The 27,766-nt window shown below is 52.6% G+C and overlaps 2 protein-coding genes and 1 pseudogene across 5 annotated transcripts; all 3 read right to left on the reverse strand.

Annotated features, from left to right (window-relative positions):
• Window positions 1–2,682: 2,682 nt before the first annotated feature.
• Window positions 2,683–7,623, reverse strand: DPEP3 (dipeptidase 3). Its single transcript, XM_050773302.1, has 10 exons — window positions 7,114–7,623; window positions 6,668–6,794; window positions 5,527–5,656; window positions 5,296–5,437; window positions 4,967–5,036; window positions 4,682–4,858; window positions 4,293–4,377; window positions 3,720–3,795; window positions 3,113–3,248; window positions 2,683–3,021 (listed from the first exon to the last, which is right to left on the reverse strand). Exons 1-10 carry the CDS (start codon window positions 7,473–7,475, stop codon window positions 2,794–2,796), a joined length of 1,533 nt encoding a protein of 510 aa, XP_050629259.1. The 5' UTR covers window positions 7,476–7,623; the 3' UTR covers window positions 2,683–2,793.
• A 4,897-nt stretch (window positions 7,624–12,520) lies between these two features.
• Window positions 12,521–22,718, reverse strand: DPEP2 (dipeptidase 2). Of its 4 annotated transcripts, XM_050773304.1 has the most exons (11): window positions 19,980–20,356; window positions 18,690–19,015; window positions 18,253–18,379; window positions 17,807–17,936; window positions 17,581–17,722; window positions 16,856–16,925; window positions 16,561–16,737; window positions 15,781–15,865; window positions 14,748–14,823; window positions 12,979–13,114; window positions 12,521–12,887 (listed from the first exon to the last, which is right to left on the reverse strand). In XM_050773304.1, exons 2-11 carry the CDS (start codon window positions 18,968–18,970, stop codon window positions 12,633–12,635), a joined length of 1,479 nt encoding a protein of 492 aa, XP_050629261.1. In that variant the 5' UTR covers window positions 18,971–19,015; window positions 19,980–20,356; the 3' UTR covers window positions 12,521–12,632. The 4 variants fall into 4 exon arrangements, with proteins under 4 accessions (XP_050629261.1, XP_050629260.1, XP_050629263.1 ...); XM_050773303.1 differs by having other exon boundaries at window positions 18,690–20,356; XM_050773306.1 differs by lacking the exons at window positions 18,253–18,379; window positions 18,690–19,015; window positions 19,980–20,356 and adding an exon at window positions 22,640–22,718.
• A 2,042-nt stretch (window positions 22,719–24,760) lies between these two features.
• Window positions 24,761–27,408, reverse strand: LOC126945085 (lysine--tRNA ligase-like; annotated as a pseudogene).
• Window positions 27,409–27,766: the final 358 nt, after the last annotated feature.

Here is a 27,766-nt window from a genome sequence, read left to right on the forward strand (position 1 = left end):
TTCGCCACCCAACTCACAGCCTCAGCCCTTCAAATCTCTCTCTCTCACCTGAGACTTGTGGAGTTTCTGGGCATCACCCACTGTTCACTCTGGGGGACATCTACCTAGCCTCTGTCCCTACCCTCACTTATCAAACTCCTGATCCAAGCCGGATGCGGTGGCTCACGCCGCCGGTAATCCCAACACTTGGGGAGGTTGAGGCGGTAGGATCACCTGAGGTGAGGAGTTTGAGACCAGCCTGGTCAAATGGTGAAACCCCATCTCTACTAAAAATACCAAAAAATAAGCTGGGCATGGTGGCGGGTGCCTGTAATCCCAGCTAGTTGGGAGGCTGAAGCAGGAGAATCACTTGAACCCGGGAGGCGGAGGTTTCAGTGAACCGAGATGGCACCATTGCACTCCAGCAAGAGCAAAACACTGTCTCAAACAAACAAACAAAAAAACCTTCAAGGCCGACCCGGTGGATCACGCCTGTAATCCCAGCACGTTGGGAGGCCAAGACAGGCAGATCACAAGGTCAGGAGATCGAGACCATCCTGGTTAACACGGTGAAACCCCGTCTCTACTAAAAATACAAAAAATTAGCCAGGCGTGGTGGCCGCGCCTGTAGTTCCAGCTACTTGGGAGGCTGAGGCAGGAGAATGGCATGAACCCGGGAGGTGGAGCTTGCAGTGAGCCAAGATTGCACCACTGCACTCCAGCCTGGGCGACAGAGCAGGACTCTCTCTCCAAAAAAAAAAAAAAAAAAGCAGGCCAGCCACCTGGGAGGTCGAGGGGGTTGGATCACCTGAGGTCAGGAGTTCAAGACCAGCAAGATCAATATGGTGAAACCCCGTTTCTACTAAAAATACAAAAATTAGTCAGGCGTGGTGGTGGGCACCTGTAATCCCAGCTATCTGGGAGGCTGAGGCAGGAGAATCGCTTGAACCTGTGAGGCGGAGGTTGCAGTGAGTCAAGATCCCACCATTGCACTCCAGCCTGGGTTGAAAAAAGAAAAAAGCATATGGTGGTTAAGTGCTTAATGGGTATAGGGTTGGTGCCTGGGTCTTACATTTCTGCTTGTTCTTTTTTTTTTTTTTTTGAGACTGAGTCTTGCTGTATCTCCCAGGCTGGAGTGCAGTGGTGTGATGTCGGCTCACTGAAAGCTCCGCCTACCAGGTTCATGCCATTCTTCTGCCTCAGCCTCCCAAGCAGCTGCGACTACAGGTGCTCGCCACCACACTGGGCTAATTTTTTGTATTTTTAGTAGAGATGGGGTTTCACCATGTTAGCCAGGATGGTCTCGATCTCCTGACCTTGTGATCCGCCTGCCTTGGCCTCCCAAAGTGCTGGGATTACAGGCGTGAGCCACCATGCCCAGCTATTTATTTTATATTTTATGAGGCACAGTTTCACTCTGTTGCCCAGGCTGGAGTGCACTGGTGTGATCTCAGTTCACTGCAACCTCCTCCTCTTAGGTTCAAGCAATTCTCATGTCCCAACCTCCTGAGTAGCTGGGATTACAGGCATGTTCCACCACGCCCAGCTACTTTTTGTATTATTAGTGGAGATGGGGTTTCACCATGTTGGCCACGCTGATCTCAAACTCCTGACCTGAAGTGATCCGCCTCCCTTGGCCTCCGAAAGTGCTAGGATTACAGACATGAACCATTGTGCCCGGCCTCAAAACTTATTTTAAAGTTGCCGTAATGAAGACAGTGTGGTATTAATATGATAAACACATAGTCCAAATAAATGGAACAGACCCAGACATATATAGACCCTTGGTTTATAACATAGGTGGCACTGGAGTCATTCTTTCTCCCAATTCAAGGTTCCCATGGAAGGAACTTAGATCTGGCTCTGGCCCAACTGGAGAGGAAAGCGGCCAAAGGAAGAGGCCATTCGAGTGAGTCATGCAGACCCCATGAGTTTCATTTCTTTCTTTTTTTTTTTTTTTTTAAGATTTGGTGATTCTGCACCCCCACATTTAAAAATAAGTTTTTTAAAAAAAATCAGAGGACCTAATCTGAGTATCTTTTACAAAGGTACTCTCCAGATAATTCCAAACAAGTTATTCTTTTTTAGGGGGGTCGGCGGAAACGGAGTCTCACTCTTTTGCCCAGGGTGGAGTGTAGTGGTACAGTCTCGGCTCACTGCAACCTCTGTCTTCTGGGTTCAAGTGATTCTCCTGCCTCAACCTCCCAAGTAGCTGGGACCACAGGCACGTGCCACCACGTCCGACTAATTTTTTGTATTTTTAGTAGAGATGGGGTTTCACTGTGTTAGCCAGAATAGTCTTGATCTCCTGAACTCATGATCTGCCCACCTCCACCTCCCAAATTCTGGGATTACAGGTGTGAGCCACCACACCCGGCCAAGTTCTTTATTCTATAAATAGTATCAGCTTCTAAAAAAAACAAACACATTTAACCTCTTTGACAGAAACTGGGAAGCACCCCACTGTCACACTCCACGAGGGACTGAAACTGAACTCACTTCCTTTGTGTTCTTCTGTGGGCTCAAGCTTTTAGCTGAAGAATTTCATAAGATGCCTCTGGCCTTCCTGAGAGAGCCAAAGCTGGAGGTGAGTGGGAAGCACCCACCTTGACCAGCTGTGGCTAGACCACAAGATCCCTCACTGACCAAGAGCCCACCTGCCCCCACTCCCGCTAGGGAGAAGGAAGGACATGTGCACCTGGCTCCATGTGTAAAATGTTTATTCTCAGCATGTGCTTAAGAATGAACTAGGACGGGGGGCTTCGTGAGACTTTGCCACAGTGACCTCTTGGGGGACCGGCCGTGTCAGCAAAGCTACTGGATGACAGTTGGGAAGGTGGCAGCAGCCACCAGGCCTGGAAGAAGGTATGGGGAGGCATCTGAGGACCTCCAGGGGACCCGATTGGTTGGCCACTTGGTCACCTCCAGATGCGTAGCCTGGTGTCCATTCTGAGGCACGAGGTGGGAGTGGCAGGATGTGCTCAGTTGCCCATATGGAAACTCAGCCTCCATGGGGCTCTGCGCCCTGCTCTCCTCTCTCACCTAGGGGAGGAAGTCCACAGTCAGAGGCTCCCACAGCAATCCCCTCCCTTGCTCAAACCACTGAACCATCCTGTCCACCAGCCCAGCTTACCTTTTCCACTTGTCTGAAGACCCGCAGCAGGTTTCCACGAAGGACACCTTGAAGCTCTTTCTCACTCCAGCTACGACTCAGCAACTCCTCTATCAGGACTGGGTATGTGGACACATCCTCCAGCCCCTGAGGGAACCTGTGTGGCCACCCACCAGCCAGCTGTGGGACCTCAGCCCTGATCCTGTGTTAGGGCCTGCTACCCACCAGCCCTAGTCACACAGGGGAAACTGAAGGCCAAGTTCTTCAGGCTAGTGAATGCAACCGTGGAGGCTCCTGGAGGACTGGGCTTCTGTAGCCTCCACCTGCTGAGCAGATGGTCAGCCCACAGCTGGTCTGCAGGGCTGGGAGTGGAGCTTATCTTGGACAGATGAGCCATGCCTGGGGAGGGGAGTATTTAGCAAGTATGACAACTTGGAGTAGGGCCACTGGGCCACTGAAGGGACAGGGAGAACCTAGGAAACAGGCCCCGAGAGTGGGGAGTGTCGGGTGGGCTACGAGACCAGAGCCTGTGGCTGAGGCCTGGATAGGAGGATGGCAGGATGGGAACGAAGACTAAAGGACTCCCTGCGGCACCCCAGCCTAAGAGAAACCTCAGGGAAGCACTCACCGGCCAGCCCCGTCGTAATTTCCACCAATCCCGATGAACTCAGATCCAATGACTGCCCTGATGTGGTCAAAGTGATCTAAGGTGGAGGTGAGTGTGGGCAGCACTAGGCTGGAGTTAGACCCTGGCACCAGCCCTGTCCCCAGCACTCCAGGCTGTGGCAGTTGGCTCCGCAGAGCTAGCTCATGGCCAGTCATGAGTCCTGAAGCGGCTACATGCTGGTCCATGGACCTAGAGTGGGGACCTCAGAGCCACCCCTTTGGGCCTTTTCCTGCCCAGGAGCCACCCTGCCTCTGTGTTCCTTGAGAGCCTTGTGGGGCTCAGCCTGTCCTGCCCAGACATGTGGGGAATGAGAGAAGTTCAAGGATCGGGAGCAAAACCAAGAGGCATCAAACCCATCAGCGCCGACTCTGTGGCTGCAGATCTGGGTGGCACTGAAGAGCCGTGTCTGCTGCCTCTGGGTCATTGGAAGGTCTGCCCGTTGCCCAACAGGTGCACTAGACTGCTAGAGTCGTCCTGAGAGCCCTGGCAGCCACAGCCCAAGCTGGCGCTGCACAAAGCTGAGGAGGGACTCACCTGCCACCGTGGACACGTTAGCCAGCAGGTTGCACTGCAGCACCCCCATGGACAGTGTCACCATCACGATGCCACCATTCTTCTTCTAGACGGATAAAGGGACACTCATCTCAGCCCTTCTGGCATGAAAGCATGCCTCCTGTGCTGTGGGGGCCCTGGTAGGACTGTGCTCCGTCCTGGCTTCAGGGGTTGGAAGAGGCTTCACCTCTCTGGGCTTGTGGGTCCCTGGGTGGAAATGACTTGGCCTTGAGTTTCAGGGATGGAGGATTCACCAGCCTGTGGTTCAAGGGTATGTGAAACCTGGCCTGGTGGCTTTCTCTCCTCAGGGTCAAGAACCTTTGGATAACACACGCCTAGCCCTAGGTTTGAGAGCTGGGATGGCCACCCACCAGAAGCTGCAGGATGTCATCGGGAACATTCAACGAATTGTCACACACAGCTCTGGCAGCTGAGTGGGAGAAGATCACAGGAGCCCGAGACACTTCCAGGACCCTTCTCATCAAGGTGTCCGATGCATAGGACAAATCTATCATCATGCCCAGGCGGTTCAATTCTTCTACCACTTTCTGCAGAAACAATTAGTTTTTTTTGTGGGGGAGGGTGTTGGGATGCAAAGGTGTATACACATATCCATAGGGAGCAGGTGGGGTGGGGTACAAAACAGGAGTCCTCACCTCACCAAAGCTTGTCAACCCGCTGACATTGGTGTACATGTGGTGTGTGAACTTGGTGGAACTCTCTGCCCTGCAGGACAGCCATGGAAGGGCAATTTAGCTGATCACACCTTGGGCCATCAGGTCCTGGGAGCCCTGGGTCTATCCATCCATCCCACTTCCAGAACAGGTGCAGGACCAGCTGCTTTCTGGGACTGTGAGAGACCCGCTGGGTGTCCAGCCTCCCTCTGCAGACCCCTTTATCCTCAACAGCCTGGTCACACCCATGCCACGGATGGGGCAGTTTCCACACCATGCCATCTAGCATCCTGGCCAGGTGCTGTGCTCACCATGGTGTATTGCAGGTGAAGGTGAGTGTCAGGTAGCGCACTCCCAGTACATAGAAACTGCGCAGCACAGACAGGCTGCTGTCCAGTGAGTGACCACCCTCCACACCAATGAGGCAGGCCAGCTTTTGAGAGCTGTTCAGACCTAGAAGGAGGTAGAGAGTCAAGTGGTTAGATCCCAGGAACAGAATCTCCAGAGTGACATCCTGACTATTCTCTCATCTGCGGGCCCACCTTCAGCTGAGGTCACAAGCTCGAGTTCAGAGTAGGAGGCACACATGCGGCGAATGAGGTCAATCTGCTCCAGGGCGAGGCGCACGGCAGTCTGGTCCTGAGTCTGGCATGAGACGGACGCTGACCAGAACTGAGGGTAGGTCAAGGGGTCCAGAATGAGGCCAGAGTGGTCTTCATCCCCTAGGCCTGCCACTCCTGCCTTAGACCCCATAATACCCATTTGGGTCAGTGGCCCCAAGCGAGGCACTACATGACTCCATGGTACCTCGATGACTTTTTTTTAATTTATTTTTTATATTTTTTATTTTAAAATTTGAGACAGGGTCTTGCTCTGTCACCCAGGCTAGAGTGCAGTGGTGTGATCATGGCTTATTGCAGCCTTGACCCCCCAGGCTCAAACAATCCTCCTACCTCAGCCTCCCAAAGTGTTGGCATTACAGCTGTGAACCACCGAGCCCTGGTTCCTTGATGATGGCTGCCAGCAGTCAAATGATGGACTCACAACACATCATAAATTACTGTTACGGCCAGGCCCAGGGGCTCACGCCTGTAATTCTAACACTGTGGAAGGCCTAGGAGGGTGCATCACCCGAGGTCAGGAGTTGGAGACCAGCCTGGCCAGCATGGTAAAACCTTGTCTCTACTAAAACTACAAAAATTAGCCAGACATGGTGGCGAGTGCCTGTAATCCCAGCTACTCAGGAGGCTGAGGCAGGGAGAATTGCTTGAACCTGGGAGGCAGAGGTTGCAGTGAACCGAGATCGTGCCACTGCACTCCAGCCTAGGCTACAGAAGGAGACACTGTCTCAAAAATACAACCAAACAAGCAAAAAACTGCTTTTAGTCCATGTGCTATGTGAATGCCCCAAGGCAATCCACATTACAATGTCCTTTGTAATTACAGCAGACTGATCCCACACCAGGGATTTTCTGGTCATTTTCTGCATGTTTCCACAGAACCTGGGCATCCATGCAGCTAGCCTGTCTTGGCCTCTAAGGCCCCACTCTCCTTAGAAGCCACATGATGGCACACTGCATGCCCCATTGTATTTAGTCACCCAGAGGCTGGCCGATCCAGGTTTCTGTGACCCCAACATCCCCCAGCAGCCATGCTGTGGCACCCTGTGTGTCCCTGTGGTACCTGGGCACCCACGAGGCCGTCTCTAAGCCTGTCCAGGCTGGTCTGACTGTGACTGAAATTTCGCAAGTTAACATCTTGAAGCACATTCTTGTAACGCTGTCTCAGGACCTGGGGCAGGTCATTGTGGCTGGGGGCGTGAAGGTCAGATGGAAACAAGGCCTTCAGATCAGTCAGGATACACCAGGTGCTTGGGTCTACCCTCCCCCACCCCACCAGGCAGCTCCTCACACAGACCATATAGAAATCTCCTGAAGTCGGGTTGGAGGGAGGGGGTTAGGTTCCACCAGGAATGCGGCAATGGGGGGAAGGGCACCCATGGGTGATGGAGGAGAGAGGGCATCCAGGGGTGGTGTGAGGGAGCCTCCTTGATAGCCCTGCATGTCAGAACCTCCTCTCCTGCCCAAGGTGTGTTCACCCTGCATTGCCCAAACGCTGCACCTACATACCCGTCCACGAGGGGGAAATCCCTCATCAGGGCCTGCGCGCGACTCCGAAGGTCCAGGGTTTTGGTGGTGCCTGGAGTAGTGAGGCCTGGCGTAGTGAGGGTGCTGGGGACTCCCGGCGTGGTGAAGGGGCTGGGGAAGCCCAGCGTGGAGAGGGCTCTGGGGGCGCCCGTCGTGGTCTCCCCGCGGGTTACGGGCTGCCGCAGCAGCAACAGCAATAGCAGGAGCAGCAGACGCCGCAGATGCCGCCGGCTGAGCGCGCGGGAACCCTCGTGGCCTGTGGGCTGCATATGGCGCTGGGGTCGGTCGCGGGAGCCTGGGAGGAGCAGGCGACGGGCAGAGGCCGACAATGGGGTCCGGACCATGACGACCCAGCCTCGTGGCCTCGCGAACAGGGGATTGAAGTCACGCGACTCTGCGACCGAAGAGCCACGCAAGGGGGCGCCACGGCTTTTCCGTCTCCAGGTAGGAGAGCGCCCCCATGGGCCGGAACCGCCGCTGCAGCGTCGAGGACCCCTCGCCCTTCCACCCCCAATGCTGGCTCCGTAGACCCCCAAGACAAGTAGGGGAGCAGGCCAGGCGGGGAACTAGTAGGGGCCCAGGGATCTTCCTGATCTCACCTCCTACCCAGGCCCACGTGGGGGTTAGCTGCTGGCTTGTGCCCAGCTCCCAGGCAGGTAAAATACTCTAAGCTGAGGCTCAGAAGAGTTAATTCGATCTGTCTGTTTTGACTGACAGAAAAAGATTCACTATAGATATTTCATTTCATTTCATTATTTCATTTCATTTCATGTTTTGATACAGAGTTTTGGCTCTTGTTGCCCAGCCTGGAGTGCAATGGTGCAGTCTCGGCTCACTGCAACCTCCACCTCGTGGGTTCAAGCCATTCTTCCTTAGCCTCCCAAGTAGCTGGGATTACAGGCGCCGGCCACCATGCCTGGATAATTTTTGTTTTTTCAGTAGAGATGGGGTTTCACCATGTTGGCCAGGCTGTCTTGAGCTGCTGACCTCAAGTGATTTGCCTGCCTCGACCTCTCAAAGTGCTGGGATTACAGGCATGAGCCACTGTGCCCAGCCCCGAAAATGAAATTTAAGAACAATTTTTATGGGGGATCATTATTTTAGCTTTTTTCCTTGGAGTTGCAGTGGGGTGATCATAGCTCGCTGCAGCCTTGAACTCCTGAGCTCAAGCGATCTGCCCACCTAGGTCTCCCAAAGTGCTGGGATTACAGGCATGAGCCACCACATCCAGCCTTAGTTCTTTTTTAGAGATAGGGTCTTTCTGTGTCGTCCAGGCTGGTCTCAAACTCCTGGCCTCAAGTGATCCTCCCACCTTGGCCTCCCAAAGTGTTCCAGTTGCAGGCATGGGCCACTGCATCTGGACCTGTTTTAGCATTTAGTGTTGAATATTTTTTCTCTATATATGTTAATATACACACACAAAAAGACCCAGAAGAGTCTACACATCAAATGTTAGTTAATAGTGGCCCTCTCAGCAAGAGATCTACCTACACCCTGATCAGTTTGCATCTCATTTCTTTCTGTATTATGGTGATACTGGCTAAGGGAATTCATGGGTAGTGCTGGTGAGGGCTAATCAGGGTCATAGGGGGTTTGTGGAAGCACCACAGCAGTAGCTGAACCTTGCTTGAAAGGATGGGGTCTGGATCAGGCAGGAGGAGTGGAGAGGGGATCCTGTGTTAGCTAACAGCCCAGCAGAGATCTAGTTTGGGCATTACAACAACTGCTGTGGAGGAGGCACAGGTGGATCCTCTAAGGCATGGAGTTGTGGGACAAGATCAGACTAGGGCTCTTGGTCCTGAGAGCACGAGGGGGCTTGCTCTGACACATTATTTCACCTGGGGCAGAAATCTTCCTTCAAGACAACACAAGGCAGCTTCCAGCAGCCCCTCATCATTTCCTGTTGAGAAAACCCTGGTGCAGGGGAAATGATGTCAAAACTGCATCTCGGGCCGGGCGTGGTGGCTCATGCCTGTAATCCCAGCACTTTGTGAAGCTGAGGTGGGCAGATTGCTTGAGTCTAGGAATTTGAGACCAGCCTGGCCAACACAGTGAAACCCCATCTCTACTAAAAATACAAAAATTAGCCAGGCATGGTGGCACCTGCCTGTAATCCTAGCTACTCAAGAGGCTGAGGCAGGAGAATCACTTGGATCTGGGGGGCGGAGGTTGCAGTGAGCCGAGATTGCACCACTGCACTCCAGCCTGGGCTACAGAGCGAGACTCCGTCTCAAAACAAACAAACAAAACAACTGCATCTGGGCCAGTGCAGTGGCTCATGTCTGCAATCCTAGCACTTTGGGAAGCCAAGGCAGGTAGATTGCTTGAGTCCAGGAGTTTAAGACCAGCCTAGGCAACATGGTGAAATGCTATCTTTACTAAAAATACAAAATACTAGCCAGGCATGGTGGTGCGCACCTGAGGTCCCAGCTACTCCAGAGGCTTAGGTAGGAGAATCACTTGAGGCCAGGAAGTTGAGGCTGCAGTGAGCTGAGATCCTGCCACTGCACTCCATCCTGGGCAATGGGAGTGAGACCCTGTATCAAAAAAAAAAAAAAAAGAAAGAAAGAAAGAAAAAAAGGCCGGGCATTGTGGCTCACGCCTATATTCCTAGCACTTTGGGAGGCCAAGTTGGGTGGATCACCTGAGGTCAGGAGTTGGAAACCAGCCTGGCCAACATAGTGAAACCCTGTCTCTACTAAAAATATACACACACACAAAAATTAGCCGGGCATGGTGGCAGGTGCCTGTAATCCCAGCTACTTAGGAGACTGAGGCAGGAGAATCGCTTGAACCTGGGAGGCAGAGGTTGCAGTGATCCAAGATCGTGCCACTGCACTCCAGCCTGGGCAACAAGAGCAAAATTCCGTCTCAAAAAAAAAAAACAAACCCTGCATCTGGGTAGCATCTGAACCCCTCGGCTTGAACCAGGTCCTGCTGAGAAAGGTCAATGATACAAACCGAATCTAAATTATCCTCCCTCTGCATCTGTTTCTGTCTCTTGTTTTTCCACCTGGGCTCCCTGATAAATGTGCATCCCTTTCTGAGAGGGCACATCGAGAAGGGCCTTGGCCTCTGGTGACTACTTCCCCTTGTTCGTTGCTGTCTGCTCCTCCTCATGCCTGGGGGTTAATGGCCAAGTGTGACCCAGCTGCTTCTAGCTTTGGTTCTCTCAGGAAGGGCAGAGAAAGGTCATGTTTATTTTGGTCTCCCGACCTGCCATGAAGGTCTTTATTTAAGTGACTTGTAACAACATGAAGAATGGCAACTTTGCTAATAGTTTAAGAAAAGTGTAGAAGAATTGCACGTACAGCTGTTTCCTATATTATTATTATTATTTTAGTTTTGTTTTGTTGTTGTTTTGGGTTCTTTTTTTGAGATGGAGTCTCTGTTACCCAGGCTGGAGTTTAGTGGTGTGATCTCAGCTCACTGCAACCTTTGCTTCCTGGGTTCAAGCAATTCTCCTGCCTCAGCCTCCTGAGAAGCTGGGACCACAGGCGTGTGCCACTACAGCCGGCTAATTTTTTGTGTCTTTAGTAGAGATGGGGGGTCACCATGCTAGCCAAGATGGTCTCGATCTTCGACCTCGTGATCTGCCCGCCTTGGCCTCCCAAAGTGCTGTGATGACAGGTGTGAGCCACCGCTCCCAGCCTATTATTTTAAATTGTTTAGGCCGGGCGCAGAGGCTCATGCCTGTAATCCCAGCACTTTGGGAGGGCAAGGTGGGTGGATCACTGGCGTCTGGCAGTTTGAGACCAGCCTGGGCAACATGGTGAAACCTCGTCTCTCCAAAAAATACAAAAATTATCTGGACATGGTGGTGCGCGCCTATAGCCCCAGCTACTCAGGAAACAGAGGTGGGAGGATCACTTGAGCCCAGGAGGTTGAGGCTGCAGTGAGGCATGATCGTGCTACTGCACTCCAGCGGTGACAGAGTGAGACCCTGTCTCAGGAAAAAAAAAAAAAAAAGTATTATTTTAATGGGCAGCCCCCAGAACTGGAAGAGGTTCAGAGGACTCCCTATTTCCTACATTAGACACATGAAAGGAGAGGGCATGAAGTTACAATTAATTTTTTAAATGTTATCAAAATAATACATAAGCACAGTTTAAAATGTTTGCTTATGGTTGACTAGGTAAATCAAAGTTACCCTACTCCATCTGGGCATGGTGGCTCACTCCTGTAATCCTGGCACTTTGGGAGGCCAAGGTGGGAGGATTGCTTGAGTCTAGGAGTTGGAGACCAGCCTGGGCAACATAGGGAGATCCCTGTCTCTATAAAAATTTTTTTTAAATCTTCCTTTAAGTGAAGTGATGAAAAAAAGAAAGCTGGCCGGATGCGGTGGCTCACGCCTATAATCCCAACACTTTGGGAGGCCAAGGCGGGTGGATCACAAGGTCAGGAGTTTGAGACCAGCCTGGCTAATATAGTGAAACTCCATCTCTACTGAAAAAAGAAAAATCAGCTGGGCGTGGTGGTGCGTGCTAGTAGTCCTAGCTGCTCAGGATCTGAGGCTGGAGAATCGCTTAAAACCGGGAGGCTGAGGTTGCAGTGCGCTGAGATCATGCTACTGCATTCCAGCCTGGACGACAGAGCGAGACTCCATCTCAAAACAATAATAATAAAAAATAAAATAATAAAAAGCCAGGCACGGTGGCTCACATCTGTAATCCCCCAGCACTTTGGGAGGCCGAGGCAGGTGAATCACCTGAGGTCAGGAGTTTGAGACCAGCCTGATCAACAAGGTGAAACCCCATCTCTACTAAAAATACAAAAATTAGCCGGGCATGGTGGTGGCGCCTCTAGTCCCAGCTGCTCAGGAGGCTGAGACAGGAGACTTGCTTGAAGCCGGGAGGTGGAAGTTGCAGTGAGCCAAGATTGTGCCACTGCACTCCAGCCTGGGCAACGGAGCAAGACTCCGTCTCAAAAAAAAAAAAAAAAATCCAGAAAGTAAAAATAAAAATAAAATAAAATAAATTAGCTGAGTGTGGTGGCGCATGCCTATAATCCCAGCTACTTGAGAGGCTGAGGCAGGAGGATCACTTGAGCCCAAGAGTTCAAAGCTGCAATGAGCTATGATTGTGGCACTGTACTCCAGCCTGGGGGACAAAGTGAGACTCTGCCTCAAAAATAAATAGATAAATAAGTAAAAATAAAAAGTAAGAGATGAGCTACTCAGAAGGAATACGGAATAGGGTCTACCTCCTGCCACCGGATTGACCACTGTTTTCGTCCAGTGCTGAGCCCAACCACCTGGGTCACCTCGGGCTCCTGCCAACAGTCTTTCCTTGAACAACTGGTGGCTGAAATGAAGGATTCCCCTACCAACCACCAGCATTGGGAGACTACGCCACCAGACCCCACTGCAGAGAAGGAAACTCATGTCTGGTTCTATGTCCAAAACATTTATTTTCAGGAAATATTTGTGCCTGCACAACAGGGGAAATTTGTGGGGTGTCTGTGGCTTGCTACAGTGACATCTGGCAGGACTAACTGGGTCATCAGAGCCACAGAATAAGGACTGGGAAGGTGACCACAACTGCGAAGACTGGGGCCATGTTGGGGGAGGACTCTGAGAGTGGCAACTTGGCTGATAACTTGGGTGTCCAGTGTGTGGGAATCTCAGTGAGTTTCTGGTCTGAAGTCAGACTCTGTCTCTGACGCAGACGTGAGAGGTCGGAGCGGCAGGAACTGCTCAGCTGCTCATCCGGGAACTTGTCTTCCAACGGGCTTCGCCATTCGTTTTCTTCCTGTACCTAGAGGTGGCAGTTGGTGCTCAGCTTCCACAGCTGTCCTCGACACACCTGCTCAGACCCGTCGGCTACTCTCTTGCCCAGCCCAGAGTACCTTTTCCACTCGACTGAAGACCCGCAGCAGGTTTCCGCGAAGGACACCCTGAAGCTCTTCCTTACTCCAGCCACGACTCAGCAACTCCTCTATCAGGACTGGGTATGTGGAAACGTCCTCCAGCCCCTGAGGGAATCTATGTGGCCACCAGCCAGTGGGTTTCAGACCTGATTCCCTGATCCTGACTGAGAACCACAGTCCAGGGTCCATGAAACCCCAGCCGTAGTCAGGTATGGGAAGTGGAGACTTGGAGAGAGTAGGTAATCTTCCTCTGCTCTTCATCCTTCAGAAGGAGGCCTCAAAACCTCCTTGAATATTTATCAAAACTCATTGAATCATACTATTAAGATCTATGCCTTTTACTGAATGCAAATGATCCCCCCTACCAACCAGAGTTAAAAAGAAGAAAATGGCCAGGTGTGGTGACTCACACCTGTAATCCCAGCACTTTGGGAGGACAAAGTGGGTGGATCATTTGAGGTCAGGAGTTCGAGACCAGCCTGGCCAACATGGTGAAACCCAGTCTCTACTAAAAATACAAAAAAGAGGCCAGGCGTGGTGACTCACGCCTGTTATCGCAGCACTTTGGGAGGCCGAGGCAGGAGGATCACGAGGTCAGGAGATCGAGACCATCCTGGCTAACATGGTGAAACCCCGTCTCTACTAAAAGTACACAAAAATTAGCTGGGCGTGGTGGCGGGCGCCTGTAGTCCCAGCTACTCCGGAGGCCAAGGCAGGAGAATGGCTGAACCCGGGAGGCGGAGCTTACAGTGAGCCCAGATCATGCTACTGCACTCCAGCCTGGGCAACAGAGTGAGACTCTGTCTCCAAAGAAAGAAAGAAAGAAAATTAGCTGGGCATTGTGGTGCATGCCTATAATCCCAACTACTTGGGAAGCTGAGGCAGGAGATTTGCTTGAACCCAGGAAGCAGAGGTTGCAGTGAGCTGAGACTGCGCCACTGCACTCCAGGCTGGGCAACAGAGTGAGACTCCATCTCAAAAAAAAAAAAAAGAAGAAGAAGAAGAAGAAAAGGCCCAGTGAGGTGTCTCAGGCCTGTAATCCCAGCATTTTAGGAGGCCAAGGCAGGAGGACCATTTGAGTCCAGGAGTTCAAGACCAGCCTGGGCAACATAGTGAGAACCCATCTCTGCAAAAAATAAAATTATCTGGGCATGATGGCACATGCCTGTAGCCACAGCTACTTGCAGGCTGAGATGGCAGGATCACTTGAGCCCAGAAAGTCAAGGCTGCAGTGAGCCAAGATTGTGCCACTGCACCCCAGCCTGGCCAACGGAGCAATACCCTGAGAAGAAAAGAAGAATAATAAACAGAAGAAAAGGAAGAAAGAAGAAAGAAGAAAGAAGGAGGAGGAGATGAAGAAGAAAAAGGAGGAGGAGGAGGAAGAGAAGGAGAAGGAGAAGGAAAAGGAGAAGGAGAGGAAGAGCTTCTTCAGAAAATAATGGTTGCAAGCACAGCCACTGTGCACAGGGCAGAGAAGATGGTCAGCACACACCAGACCTTGCTGACGGTCTGTTCAGAGAGAGTGGGTCTACTGGGGCTGGGGGATGAGCTCTGTCTGGTAGTTTAGCCAAGTATAATGTCCAAAGTGGGGTCACTGGGATGAAGACAAACAGGAGAACCCAAAGAACTGATCCTGGGAGTAGGGAGATGCCAGGTGGTCAAGGCCTAAAGGACATGATGGCTATGGTGACTGTCAAGTCCCCACTGCTGTACAGCTAGCTCCAGACAAGCCACAGGGAAGCACTCACTTGCCGGCCCCATCATAATCTCCGCCAATCCCAATGAACTTGGATCCGATGACTGCCTTGATGTGGTCGAAGTGATCTGGGGAGGGGGCAGGTGGAGAGTCAGCTGCGTAGGGCTTCCAGGGCAGGGGTGCCACTGGGGCTGGATGGCAGTGAGTCTCTTTGCAGCCTGTAGGCCAGGCAGGCTAATTCCTTCATGGCCTGCCACATAGCTTGGCAACCTGAGAACCCTGAGGTTCGACCTGAATGGATTCAGCTGGTTCTGGCCTGGACTTCAGGTTTGGAGTGGATCCACAGAGCCACCTGTCTGGGCCATTTCCCACCTAGGATTAAACCTGCCTCTAGTCTCTTTAGAATCTGGTAGGAACTCTTTTCTTTTCCTTTTTTATTTTTTCTGAGACAGTGTCTCGCTCTGTTGCCCAGGTTGGAGTGCGGTGGCACAATCTCGGCTCACTGCAAGCTCCGCCTCCTGGGTTCACGCCATTCTCCTGCCTCAGCCTCCTGAGTAGCTGGGACTACAGGCGCCTGCCACCACGCCTGGCTAATTTTTTGTACTTTTAGTAGAGACAGGGTTTCACCATGTTAGCCAGGATGGTGTCGATCTCCTGACCTCATGATCCGCCCGTCTCGGCCTCCCAAAGTGCTGGGATTACAGGCGTGAGCCACCGCGCCTGGCCGGTAGGAACTCTTTTCTATGGTTGTGGGAGATGACAGAGGGACAAAGAGTACAATCGACAAAGACCCCAGAGACCTAAGGGGCCTTCCAGTCTCTTGGCCAGAGGCTGAGGCAGGGTGCTTTTGTGACCCCCTGCAGAGGCGCAGATAGTTAGCACTCAGGTTCTATGTGTAGTTTCCTCCCTTATACCCATCAGGACTGCAGCATTGACTCTGTGGCTGCAGCTCCACATGACCAAGGTGCTGTGTACTGTCTATCATTGCATTTTTTTTCAGTGAAACCACTGGGACAGTACTGAGGCCCTCCCAAGTCTTCAGGTGCAAATCAGAACTGTTCAGAGAGCCCGGGAGTAGGGGTTACCTGCCACAGTGGACACATTGGCTGACGGGTTGCACTGTATTACTCCCATGGACAGAGACACCATCACGATGCCACCGTTCTTCTTCTGCAGGGGCGGGCAAGTGGACACTCAGCCTGGCCCCTCAGCAAACTGCATTCCCACCCTGCCACCCTCTGGATCCCTGGAGGGGGTGTTCAGTCCTGGCTTCAGGAGTCAGAGGAAATTTTACCTCTCTGGTTTTGTGTGAATGGCGGAGTCTAGGCCCTGGTCTGGCACAGGTGTCTTGGCACTTACTTTGAGGAGTAGAGGAATATACATATTTATCATCTAGAACCCCCCACTCCTGGATGTGGACTGTGGGGTTGTGGAGCAAAAGGTGTTCAGCCTGAAGTTACAGGAAGTGGAGGGAGCAGGGCCTCAGGTTTGAGGGCTCCTGTTTTTTGTTTTTGTCTTTGTTTTCCGTGGCAGGGTCCCACTCTGTCACCCAGGCTGGAGTGCTGTGGTGTGATCTTGGCTCACTGCAACCTCCGCCTCCCAGGTTCCAGAGATTCTCCTGCCTCAGCCTCCCAAGTAGCCGGGATTACAGGAATATGCCACCACACCTGGCTAATTTTTGTATTTTTAGTAGAGATGGCTTTTCCCCATGTTGGCCAGGCTGGTCTTGAACTCCTGACCTGAAGTGATCCACCCACCTCTGCCTCCCAAAGTGCTGGGATTACAGGTGTGAGCCACCGTGCCTGGCCAAAGGGCTCCTGGTTTGAACCTCTTGCTTGAGGTTCCTGTGCTGGGCAGTTTCTCACCAGAAGCTGCAGGATGTCATCAGGAACATTCCGAGCACTGTTGCATACACCCCGGGCAGCCGAGTGGGAGAAGATCACAGGTGCCTGTGATACTTCCAGGGCCCGCCGTGCCACAGCATCTGAGACGTGGGACAAGTCTACCATCATGCCCAGGCGGTTCATTTCTGCCACCACCTTCTGCAGGGACATGTTGGGGGAAGGGTATCAGGGATGCCCATGTGTGTACATTTATCTGTAAGAAACAGCTGGGGTGTGCACATCTGTGTGGGGTGGAGTTGTGAACCAGGGTCCTCACCTCACCAAAGCCAGTCAGCCCGCTGATGTTGTTGTAGAAGGAGTGGACTCCCTTAGCTGAGCTCTCTGCCCTGCAGGTGGCCAGGAAGCAGTCTAACTGGTAGCTGTTCCGTGGCCTCAAGAGCCTAGAGGCCCTACCCACCCTCCATCCCTGCAACCCCCTGAAACAAAAACAGGGATCCAAAATGGGCCATGCAAATGGGCCATGCCTGGCAGCAGGAGTGCCCTGCTGGGTCCAGTCTTTTTTTTTTTTTTCCCCCTTTTCTTTTTTTCTTTTTTTTTTTTTGAGATAGAGTCTCGCTCTGTCTCCCAGGCAGGAGTGCAGTGGTGCGATCTTGGCTCACTGCAACTTGCACCTCCTGGGTTCAAGAGATTCTCGTGCCTCAGCCTCCCAAGTATCTGGGATTACAGGCATGCACCACCACGCATGGCTAATTTTTGTATTTTCCGTCAAGACAGGGTTTCACCATCTTGGCCAGGCTAGTCTCGAACTCCTGGCCTTTAGTCATCTGTCCGCCTCAGCCTCCCAAAGTGTTGCGATTACAGGTGTGAGCCACCGCATCTGGCCAAGGGTCCAGTCATATTCTGAAAACCAGAATCCCAGCTTCCCTCCCCACTCGAGTCAGTGCCAGACCCCATGGGTAAAGCTTGTTCTGGGACCACAGTGACCTCAGGCACATCTCTGCCCCTGCCGCGGCAGTCCCACACCATCTGTGCTAGGCTCACCAGGGCGTGTTGCAGGTGTGGGTGAGCGTCAGGTAGCGCACTCCCAGCATGTAGAAGGTACGTAAGACGGAGAGGCTATTGTCCAGCGAGTGGCCACCCTCCACACCGATGAGGCAGGCCAATTTCTGGGTGTCATTCAGAGCTGGGGGCAGGTAGGTCAGGTGATTACTCTCGAGGTCTGGAGTAGCTCAAGCAAGTTCCTAACACTTCCCATCAACTCACCTACCTATAGCCGAGGTCACAAGCTCCAGCTCAGAATAGGAGGCGCACATGCGGCGAATGAGGTCAATCTGCTCCAGGGTGAGGCGCAGGGCATCCCGGTCCTGGGTCTGGCATGGAACGTAGGCTGACCAGAACTGGGGGGAAAGCCAGGGGTTGGCTTGGACAGGGGCTGCTTTGGAGCACCCTGGACTGCTCACAGCCTCCACAGCTGACACAGCACCCAGTGGGCCAGGAGGTCACATGTAATGCACTGCTTCTTCCACGGGGTCTTCCTGGCCACCAAGCTGGTTCATTGTAGCCTCTGCAGCCCCCAGCATCCATATCATGACACTTTTTGGGTCACTATGGTAACTGAGTTCTCATGTGACTAACTTGTGATCTCTGGGGTCCCCACTCTCTCCAACATACCCCAGCAGCCATGCTGTGGCACCTCATGTATCCCTGTGGTACCTGGGCGCCCACGAGGCCATCTCTAAGCCTGTCCAGGCTGGTCTGGCCGTAGCTGAAATTGCGCAGGTTAACATCCGGTAGCCCTTTCTGGTAAACCTGCCTCAGGACCAGGGGCAGGTCGTTGTGGCTGGAGGGATGTCAAGGCAGGGTCAGGTGAAGAACAGACAGATGGGCCTCTTAGCCCTCCAGTTCAGGAAGGACACATCTGGGGATCCCCATCCCACATTGTCACACGACTATACTGAGACCCCCTGAGGCCCGGGCTAGGAGTGCCCACCCAAGAGGGGGTGACAGAGGGGAAAGAGTATCCATGCATGACGGGAGACGGCATCCAGGTGAGATGTGAGGGAGCCTCCTCCACAGCCCTGCATACTCTGGGACCCTCCCTTGCCCAGGAGTGCGCTCAGTCCCATAGCCCCCTTGCAGCAATTACGCACCCGTCCACTAGCGGGAAGTCCCGCATCAGGGCCCGTGCCTGCTCTCGCAGGCCCTGGGTGCTGGGACTACCGAGTGTGGTCGAGGGAGCGTAGGTGCCTGGCATGGTGTGGGCTCTGGAGGCGCCCAGCGTGGTGCGGGCTCTGGGGGCGCCCGGCGTGGTGTAGACGCAGGTTACAGGCTGGAGCAGCAGCAGCAGGAGCAGGAGCAGGAGCAGGAGCAGCGGACTCAGCAGAGGCCACCGACCAAACGTGCCGGGACCCTCAAGGCCCGCGGGCTGCATGTTGTGCAGGGCCGGGCAGGCGGGCAGGGGTGGCGGTCAGAGAGCCTGAGAGGGGCGGGCGAGGGGCAGAGCGCGACGATGGAGTCCTGACCCTCGATTCAGGCCACCCGGCGGAGTGGCCTCACGAGGAGGGTAACGAAGTCACAGGGCCCCGCGAAGGATGTGCGGGGAGCGGCGGCACCGCACAGTGTGGCCACCAGGGGGCGCCCAGCCCTCCAGCCGTCATCCCCAAGGGCGCTCCCGCTGGCTGGGCGGATCCCTGTCCTGGGCACCCACTCGCGGCCTGTCTCAGGCCCCTCCACTCTCCCTGTTACCCCTCTCACTGTCCCCAGGGGTCCGACCCAGGTGGCTCCTCTGCTGCCCCTAGGCCCCCTCTCTAAGAGAGAGGGCCTGGGGTGCTTCTCCCAAACAGTGGCCCTCTGCCCTGCCCTGGGAGATCTGCGGACCACATCATGTCCCCAGCCGCCTGCAACATGTCCCGGCCACACCCAGGGCCACATGTGTCCCTGTGACCACAGTGCTCTGGGCTCTGGATTTCCTGGTGCTGGGTTGTGTGGGTGGGTGTGGGGGAGGAGATAGGCTCTGGAAATGAGGGGTTAACCCTGTGGACTGGATTCAGGAAGGGGCCCCCTGGCCCTGGCCTTCTGTCTCCCGTAATTTAGGCCCTCAAGTCTATACCTAGGGCCTCAAGTCTATACCCTGGGGACTCTCCCAGCTACTAGGACCTGTCAGGAGCACCCCTCTGTCCCCCCCCACCCCACGTTCTCCAATCAGCCTTAGGAAAGAGCTCCTTCCTAAGGATCTGCCACACCTCCCCAGGACCCCAGTGGAGGGATGAGGGCAGAGCAAGCATCTGGCCACTGCCGGGGAACATTCACTCAACAGAGCAGGAACCCACCCAGCCATCTGCATGGAAGAAATGAAACCATATCTAGGGCAGCAGAGTCCCCGACCACAGCACCTTCCTCCTAGAGCTTCTGGCTGCACTGCTGGCCAGGATACCTCCTACCTCTGTGAGGAAGCCCCAGCCTCGTCCAGGTCAGGAGTAAGGGGCCTGAGGAAAGGCCTGCCACCTGGGTTCTGCAGCCACACTCTTCTTATCTTGTGGCTCCTGTGACTGGAGCGCTCACGGAAACCTCCAGGGCTGAGTTCTCTTCCTTGACAACAGGCCCCACCCCATTCCCAGCCTGGGGCCCTCAACCTAGGTGCCTCCTCCAGGAAGGACCCCCCAACCACACAAGCACACAAGCACACAATCACACATGCATAAGGGATGTGCCTGCTCACAGAAGCCCCACCACCTGAGAGCTTCAGGGACTGTGGCCAAACCCCTTGGTCCTCAGAGACCTTTGCCTCCTCCTGCCCCTCAGGCTCTCAAGACTCTGCTCTGAACCTTGGCACCCACTGGAGCTGCTCCATCTTTGGAGTCTCCCCTACGTGGCAGGGCCGATCAGTGCATGGGTAGTGTGACCTAAACCTGACAACTAGAGATGCAAGAAGGCCTCCTAAAAAGAAAATAAGCCAGCTCTTCCAAAGGGACTGGAGGTCCCAAGCTACCCAGGAGGGGAAGTGATCCTAGCTTTGATGTATTTTAGGGACTGCACATTTGATGTTGCCCAGTGTCTGCTGTCCAGGAGGAAGGCAGATTGATGACCAAGTGCTCGAGGTGGGTTAACTCTCACGTCTACTGCTGCCGAAGGGGACCTTTTATTGTTTGTTTGTTTTGAGACAGAGTCTCACTTTGTTGCCCAGGCTAGAGTGTAGTGGCACAATCTCGGCTCACTGCAATCTCTGCCTCCTGGGTTCAAGCGGTTCTTGTGCTTTAACCTCCCGAGTAGCTGGGACTACAGACATGTGCCACCAAGCCTGGCTAAATTGTGTATGTTTAGTAGAGATGGGGTTTTGCCATGTTGCCCAGGCTGGTCTCAAACTCCTGGTCTCAAGCAATCTGTCTGCCTCAGCCTCCCAAAATGCTGGGATTACTGGGGTAAACTACCACACCCGGGCTTTTTTTTTTTTTTTTTCTGAGACAAAGTCTTGCTCTGTCGCCCAGGCCGGAGTGCAGTGGCCGGATCTCAGCTCACTGCAAGCTCCACCTCCCAGGTTTATGCCATTCTCCTGCCTCAGCCTCCCGAATAGCTGGGACTACAGGCGCCCGCCACCTCGCCCGGCTAGTTTTTTGTATTTTTTAGTAGAGATGGGGTTTCACCGTGTTAGCCAGGATGGTCTCGATCTCCTGACCTCGTGATCCGCCCGTCTCGGCCTCCCAAAGTGCTGGAATTACAGGCTTGAACCACCGCGCCCAGCCCAAATTTTTTTAAATGAAAGAAATAGATATGGTTTCTCTATAGGGAATGGGCTGGAGGTCAGGAGATCAGGAGGGGACAAGGAATGAAGGGGCCTGTGGGGGGGAGAAGCAGTGGGAACAGGAAAAACACATACCTGGGAGATGTTTGGAGGTTGAACCCACAGGATTTGGAGATGCTTTGAAGCAGGGTTGGTGGGAGACAGTAAGGAGGTATCAGCGGTGACACTTAGGGTCGGCTCTGGAGTCAGGCCCTGAGTTTCCCTGCCTCTGCCTCGTTTCCATTCTGCCCACTGCCAGCATCTAGCTAACTTAGATTATAGCCTCTGACCCCAAATTATTCCTATTCTCAGGTCTGTGTCACTGATATTGGCAGATCCTAAGACAAGACTTCACTAGTGTGTGCTATTTCCCCTGCAAGGGGGAGAGCACAGAGATGGCTTTGGGTGAGGTTATGGGGAGGATAGACCACCTTGTTGGCTAACACTTGTTTACCTCTGGGGCATGAGTGTTCATGTGAGCCACCATGCCTGGCCTATTCCTCTTTTAACAAAATCTAGTAGGACATGGTGGCTCATGCCTTTAATCCCAGTAATTTGGGAGTCGAGGTAAGAGGATCTCTTGAAGCCAGAGGTTTGAGACCAGTCTAGGCGACATAGTGAGAACTCTCTCTAAGAAAAAAAAAAGGTGGTGCATGCCTGTGGTCCCAGGTACTTAGGAGGCTGAGGTGGGAGGTTCGCCTGAGCCCAGGAGTTTAAGGTTGCAGTGAGTTATGATTGCACCACTGCTCCCTAGCCTGGGCAACAGAGTGAGACCTCATCTCTAACAAAACAAAAACAAAAGCCAATGCATCCTCCTGCCTAAAGCTCTTCTGTGGCTTCTCATTGCAGAAATCTACCAAATTTCTTTCTTTGGCTTTCAACTCCTGGAGAGTCTGCTCCCACCAGCCTCTCCAGTCTCAGCAAATAGAACTAACCTTCCTGTCCTCCAAAATCTCACCACATCAGTGATGCTACGTCCCACCACAGGGCCGTGGTGCAATCTCAGCCTCCAACTGGTAGGGCTGTTGAGGCAACGCCAGGATAGGAAATCTTACTACAAGGAAGGAGTAGGTAGGTGAGCAGCTTTTCCCTCTACTTCCTCTTCTATGCAGTGTTTGCATAGATCAAGACCTGCAGAGGAGGCAGCGGTAGAAACAGTTTGCTCCAAGGACCAAACTTATTCTGGTGTGCAGCTCACCCGCCCCTACTCATCTCCAGTGTATTTCAAGAGTTTGCAGAGAAGGAAAAGGTCAGGCTGAGTTATAGGTGCACAGGCTGCCTCCCATGCTCAGAGTGCAGGGGTGGGGTGCAGGTGGGGCTTACTCAGTATCCAGCAGTGCCCAGATGATGATCATCTGCATTCAAGCCCCCTGGTCCTGGAGACTCATGCTTCCCTCTGATGTTGCCCTGGATCTGCTCCCATGATGTCTGATACAGACAATTCCCAAGAAACAATAGTCTTCCAAGCCAGAAAACAGCCTGGCCACTGTAGACAAACATCCTCCAATCACCAAGCTGAAGCCACCCTTCCCGAAATGGCAAATAGCTAACATAACATTTTTCTTCCTCAAAAGGCAGTCAATGTTTATCTTTCTAGGAGAAGTGCAATAACCCCAAATGCGTCTTTTATCTCCTGAATCTCCTGAATGCATCTCGAACCTTCTCCTCAACCCCTACCAACCCCTACCCTGCCAGCCTCTCTGTTCAACATTCCTGGGCTGCTTTTTTTTTTTTTTTTTGGAGACAGAGTTTTGTTCTTGTTGTTCTTGTTGCCCAGGCTGGAGTGCAGTGGCATGATCTCGGCTCACTGCAACCTCCACCTCCCAGGTTCAGGCGATTCTCCTGCCTCAGCCTCGCAAGTAGCTGGGATTACAGGCATGCACCACCATGCCTGGCTAATTTATATATATATATTTTTTAGTAGAGACGGGATTTCACCATGTTGATCAGGCTGGATGGTCTGGAACTCCTGACCTCGAGTGACCCACCAGCCTCGGCCTCCGAAAGTGCTGGGATTACAGGCATGAGACACTGCACCCAGCCTTTTTTTTTTTTTTCTTTTTTTTTGAGACAGGGTCTTGCTCTGTTGCCCAGGCTGGAGTGCAATGGTGCCATCTTGGCTCACAGCAACCTCTGCCTCCCAGGTTCAAGCAATCCTCCCACCCCAACCTCCCTAGTAGCTGGAGCTACAGGCATGCACCACCATACCCAGCTAATTTTTGTATATTTAGTAGAGACGGAATTTCACCACATTGGCCGTGAACTCCTGGCCTCAGATGATCCACCCGCCTTGGACTCCCAAAGTGCTGGGATTACAGGACTGAGCCACCGCGCCTGGTCCTGGGTTGCTTTTTGATGGAGATGATTGATGACTTCGGTCCCATGTGTGCCATTGAGTTCCTCTTGCAGCTGGGCTCTGCCTGATTTCAGGCAGTACCGAGGATCTGGGACACAAGGTTGCATGCTATCCCATGTCCTTTAGGTAGTGCCATCAGCCAAGGGTGGGGAGGGGACTGGAGGGCCCTGGGGTGCAAGAACTGGATCCAGCAAGGCCTTCAAAAGTATCTCAGGGAAATTAGCTGGGCACAGTGTCAGGCGCCTGTAGTCCCAGCTACTTGGGAGGCTGAGGCAGGAGAATGGCGTGAACCTGGGAGGCAGAGCTTGCAGTGAGCCGAGATTGTGCCACTAGACTCCAGCTTGGGTGACAGAGCAAGACTCCATCTCAAAAAAAAAAAAAAAAACCTCAGGGGACAGGAGGTGGTGGCTCATGCCTGTAATCCTAGCACTTTGGGAGGCCAAGGCATGAGGATTGCTTGAGGCCAGGAGTTCAAGACCAGCCTGGGAAACATAGTGAGACCCCTTCTCTAAAAATTGTTTAAAAAGTAGCTGGGCATGGTGGCACATGCCTGTAGTCCCAGCTGCTCAGGAGGCTGAGGTGGGAGAATTGCTTGAGCTCAGGAGTTAGAGGCTACAGTGAGCTATGGTCGCTCCACTGCATTCCAGCCTCTGGGCAGAGCAAGACCCTGTCTTAAAAATAAAATACCTGGCTGGGCGTGGTGGCTCACGCCTGTAATCCCAGCACTTTGGGAGGCCGAGACGGGCGGATCACGAGGTCAGGAGATCGAGACCATCCTGGCTAACCCCATGAAACCCCGTCTCTACTAAAAAAATACAAAAAACTAGCCGGGCGAGGTGGCGGGCGCCTGCAGTCCCAGCTACTTGGGAGGCTGAGGCAGGAGAATGGCATAAACCCAGGAGGCAGAGCTTGCAGTGAGCTGAGATCCGGCCACTGCACTCCAGCCTGGGTGACAGAGCGAGACTCTGTCTCAAAAAAAAAAAAAAAAATTAAAAATTTAAAAAAAAAAAAAATTCCTTTTAGAGGCAGGGTCTCACTGTGTTGTTCCCTGAAACTTCAAACTCCTGGGCTCAGGCGGTCCTCCTACCTCAGCCTTCCGAGTTGCTGGTGGAGTCTGTGAGAAACATGGTGACCCGGTCAATACCCATGCCCCAGGCAGCTGTGGGGGACAGCCCGTATTCCATGGCGGCACAGAAGTTTTCATCTATGAACATGGCCTCATGATCACCTGCGGCCTGTTCTTCAAAAAGCTGCCGCTGCTGCATAGGATCATTTAGATCAGTGTAGGCATTGCTTATTGCTTTCTTTACGACAAATAGCTTAAAGCGCTGGGCCAGACCTTCTTTAGAGTGGTGCCATTTAGCTAAAGGGCTCATTATCTGGGGGTGATCACAGATGAATGTAGAATTGATGCAAATCACTTCCAGGAACTCACCCACAAGCTCGTCAAGGAGCCTGGCTGTGGTCCTAGGTGGAGGGCATGCAATAGCGTTTGCACACAGATATCATCAAGAATTTTGCCAGTTGCTTCCGTTTCAAACAGGTTACTTTCTGCAGCTTCACCCCCAGGGCTTTCTCAAGCTCTTCTATCATGCTGATCCTCTGGAAGAGTAGGGTGAAGTCAATATTGCAGGCTTATCCCTCTGGGACATCTGGATAGTAGGTGACCTTGTAACTACCTGTATTATGCTTCACCATCCCTGGAACCATCTTCCCTGTGATTTACATGAGATTACCATAGTCTGCATAGGCCATGCAGAACCCAGGGGTGCTGAACTCAGGATTTTACGTCAAATCAATTCCTTCATTCCAGAACTGGAATGCAATTTCATAAACCTGGTCAATGCCACCACCCACTAGCATCTTATGGTAGAGTTCTGGAGCAGTTCATGTCCAGCTTGTTGTGATAAGTGATGAAAGGCTTGGTTATAGCTCCCCCTGGGATGATGTTCATTCATGGGAGTTTCAATCTCTAGGAATCCCAGCTCATCCAATAAACTTTTTTTTTTTTTGAGATGGAGTTTTGCTCTTACTGCTCTGGCTGGAGTATAGTGGTACAATCTTGGCTTACTGCAACCTCCACCTCCTGGGTTCAAGCAATTCTCCTGCTTCAGCCTCCTGAGTAGCTAGGATTATGGGCGCCTGCCACCATGCCTATCTAATTTTTGTATTTTTAGTAGAGGTGGGGTTTCACCATGTTGTCCAGACTGGTCTTGAACTTCTGACCTCAGGTGATCTGCCTGCCTTGGCCTCTCAAAGTGCTGGGATTACAGGCGTGAGCCACTGCGCCTGGCCTAAGAAACTTATTATACATGTGATGATCTTACAGCGGATGATAAATTTCTGTCTCACAAAGTCATTCAGGATCAAGTCCAAGTATCTCTGACCATACCTTGTTTCCTTGTCTTTGAGACCAAAGTGAAGATGAGGTAACATATGCAAGCAAGGCCACAGCAGTGTGATCTCATAGGGAATGAAGCTCTGCTCACTCTTCTTTGTTTTTCCCAGGATTCCCCTGATTTCCAATTATGTTTCCCCAACACAGTTTGTTATTAATATGAGTTATTCTTCTGATTTATAATTCCTGAATTTGGCCATGACTTACAACTTGACCCCCTCTGCTCAAAGATCATAGAAGTTCATGGCTGGGAACTGTGTCTCACGCCTGTAATCCCAGCACTTTGGGAGGCCAGGGCAGGCAGATCACCTGAGGTTGGGAGTTTGAGATCAGCCTGACCAACATAGGGAAACTTCGTTTCTCCTGAAAATACAAATTGAGCCAGGCATGGTGGCACATGCCTGTAATCCCAGCTATTAGGGAGGCTGAGGCAGGAGAATTGCTTAAACCCAGGGAGGAGGAGGTTGCAGTGAGCTGAGATTGTGCCACTGCATTCCAGCCTGGTCGACAAGAGTGAAACTCCATCTCAAAAAAAAAAAAAAATCATAGAAGTTCGGCTTTCCTCCAGAAGCTTTTTTGGCATGGATCCTACCTGCCACCTTTAAGGTGATATCAGTCTGGAGATCCCCAGTTTGTAGGTGACAGTATTCTTGGATGAAGTCAGTGAGGGAGATGTCTACATGGATCTTGTTGGGGTATGGATCTTTCCCATTGACCTACCTGACTGCAAATCTTTTTTTTTTTTTGAGACAGAGTCTCACTCTGTCGCCCAGGCTGGAGTGCAGTAGCGCAGTCTCAGCTCACTGCAAGCTCCACCTCCCAGATTCAAGCGATTCTCCTGCCTCAGCCTCCCAAGTAGCTGAAATTACAGGCATGCACCACCATTCCCAGCTAATTTTTGTATTTTTAGTAGAGATGAGGTTTCAGCATGTTGGCCAGCCTGGCCTCGAACCCCTGACTTCAAGTGATCTGCCTGCCTCAGCCTCCCAAAGTGCTAGGATTACAGGTGTGAACCACTGGGCCTGGCCTTGGCTGTGGATTTTGTAGCACTGATTTGGGTCCAGGCTCTCCTCCTCAGGACCCACACCATTGTCAGTGGTATGGTTGGTGGCAGCAGCAGTGACCCGGGCTTAGCTGTTTCTCACTGAGCTCTTACTGCGTGGCCGCCTTCTCTGCCACTTTCTTCTTGGCTTTCAGGTATCTCTTCAGCTTGTTCTTGCTCAGTTTTGACTCACCACCATCCACTTTAACCTTGGCCCCTTGTGCTGCAGTCATCTTCCCGGAGGGCCTGACCCAAAAGTCTGTTTTTTTTTTCTTTTTCTTTTCTTTTTGAGATGAAGTCTCGCTCTGTTGCTCAGGCTGAAGTGCAGTGGCGCAATCTCGGCTCACTGCAACTTCTGCCTCCAGGGTTCAAGAGATTCTCGTAGGCCGGGCGCGGTGGCTCAAGCCTGTAATCCCAGCACTTTGGGAGGCCGAGACGGGCGGATCACGACGTCAGGAGATCGAGACCATCCTGGCTAACACGGTGAAACCCCGTCTCTACTAAAAAATACAAAAAACTAGCCGGGCGAAGTGGCGGGCGCCTGTAGTCCCAGCTACTTGGGAGGCTGAGGCAGGAGAATGGCGTGAACCCGGGAGGCGGAGCTTGCAGTGAGCTGAGATCCGGCCACTGCACTCCAGCCTGGGCGACAGAGCA

The sequence above is a fragment of the Macaca thibetana genome, chromosome 20, assembly GCF_024542745.1.
Source record: "Macaca thibetana thibetana isolate TM-01 chromosome 20, ASM2454274v1, whole genome shotgun sequence".
In the NCBI taxonomy this organism is placed as follows: domain Eukaryota; kingdom Metazoa; phylum Chordata; class Mammalia; order Primates; family Cercopithecidae; genus Macaca; species Macaca thibetana.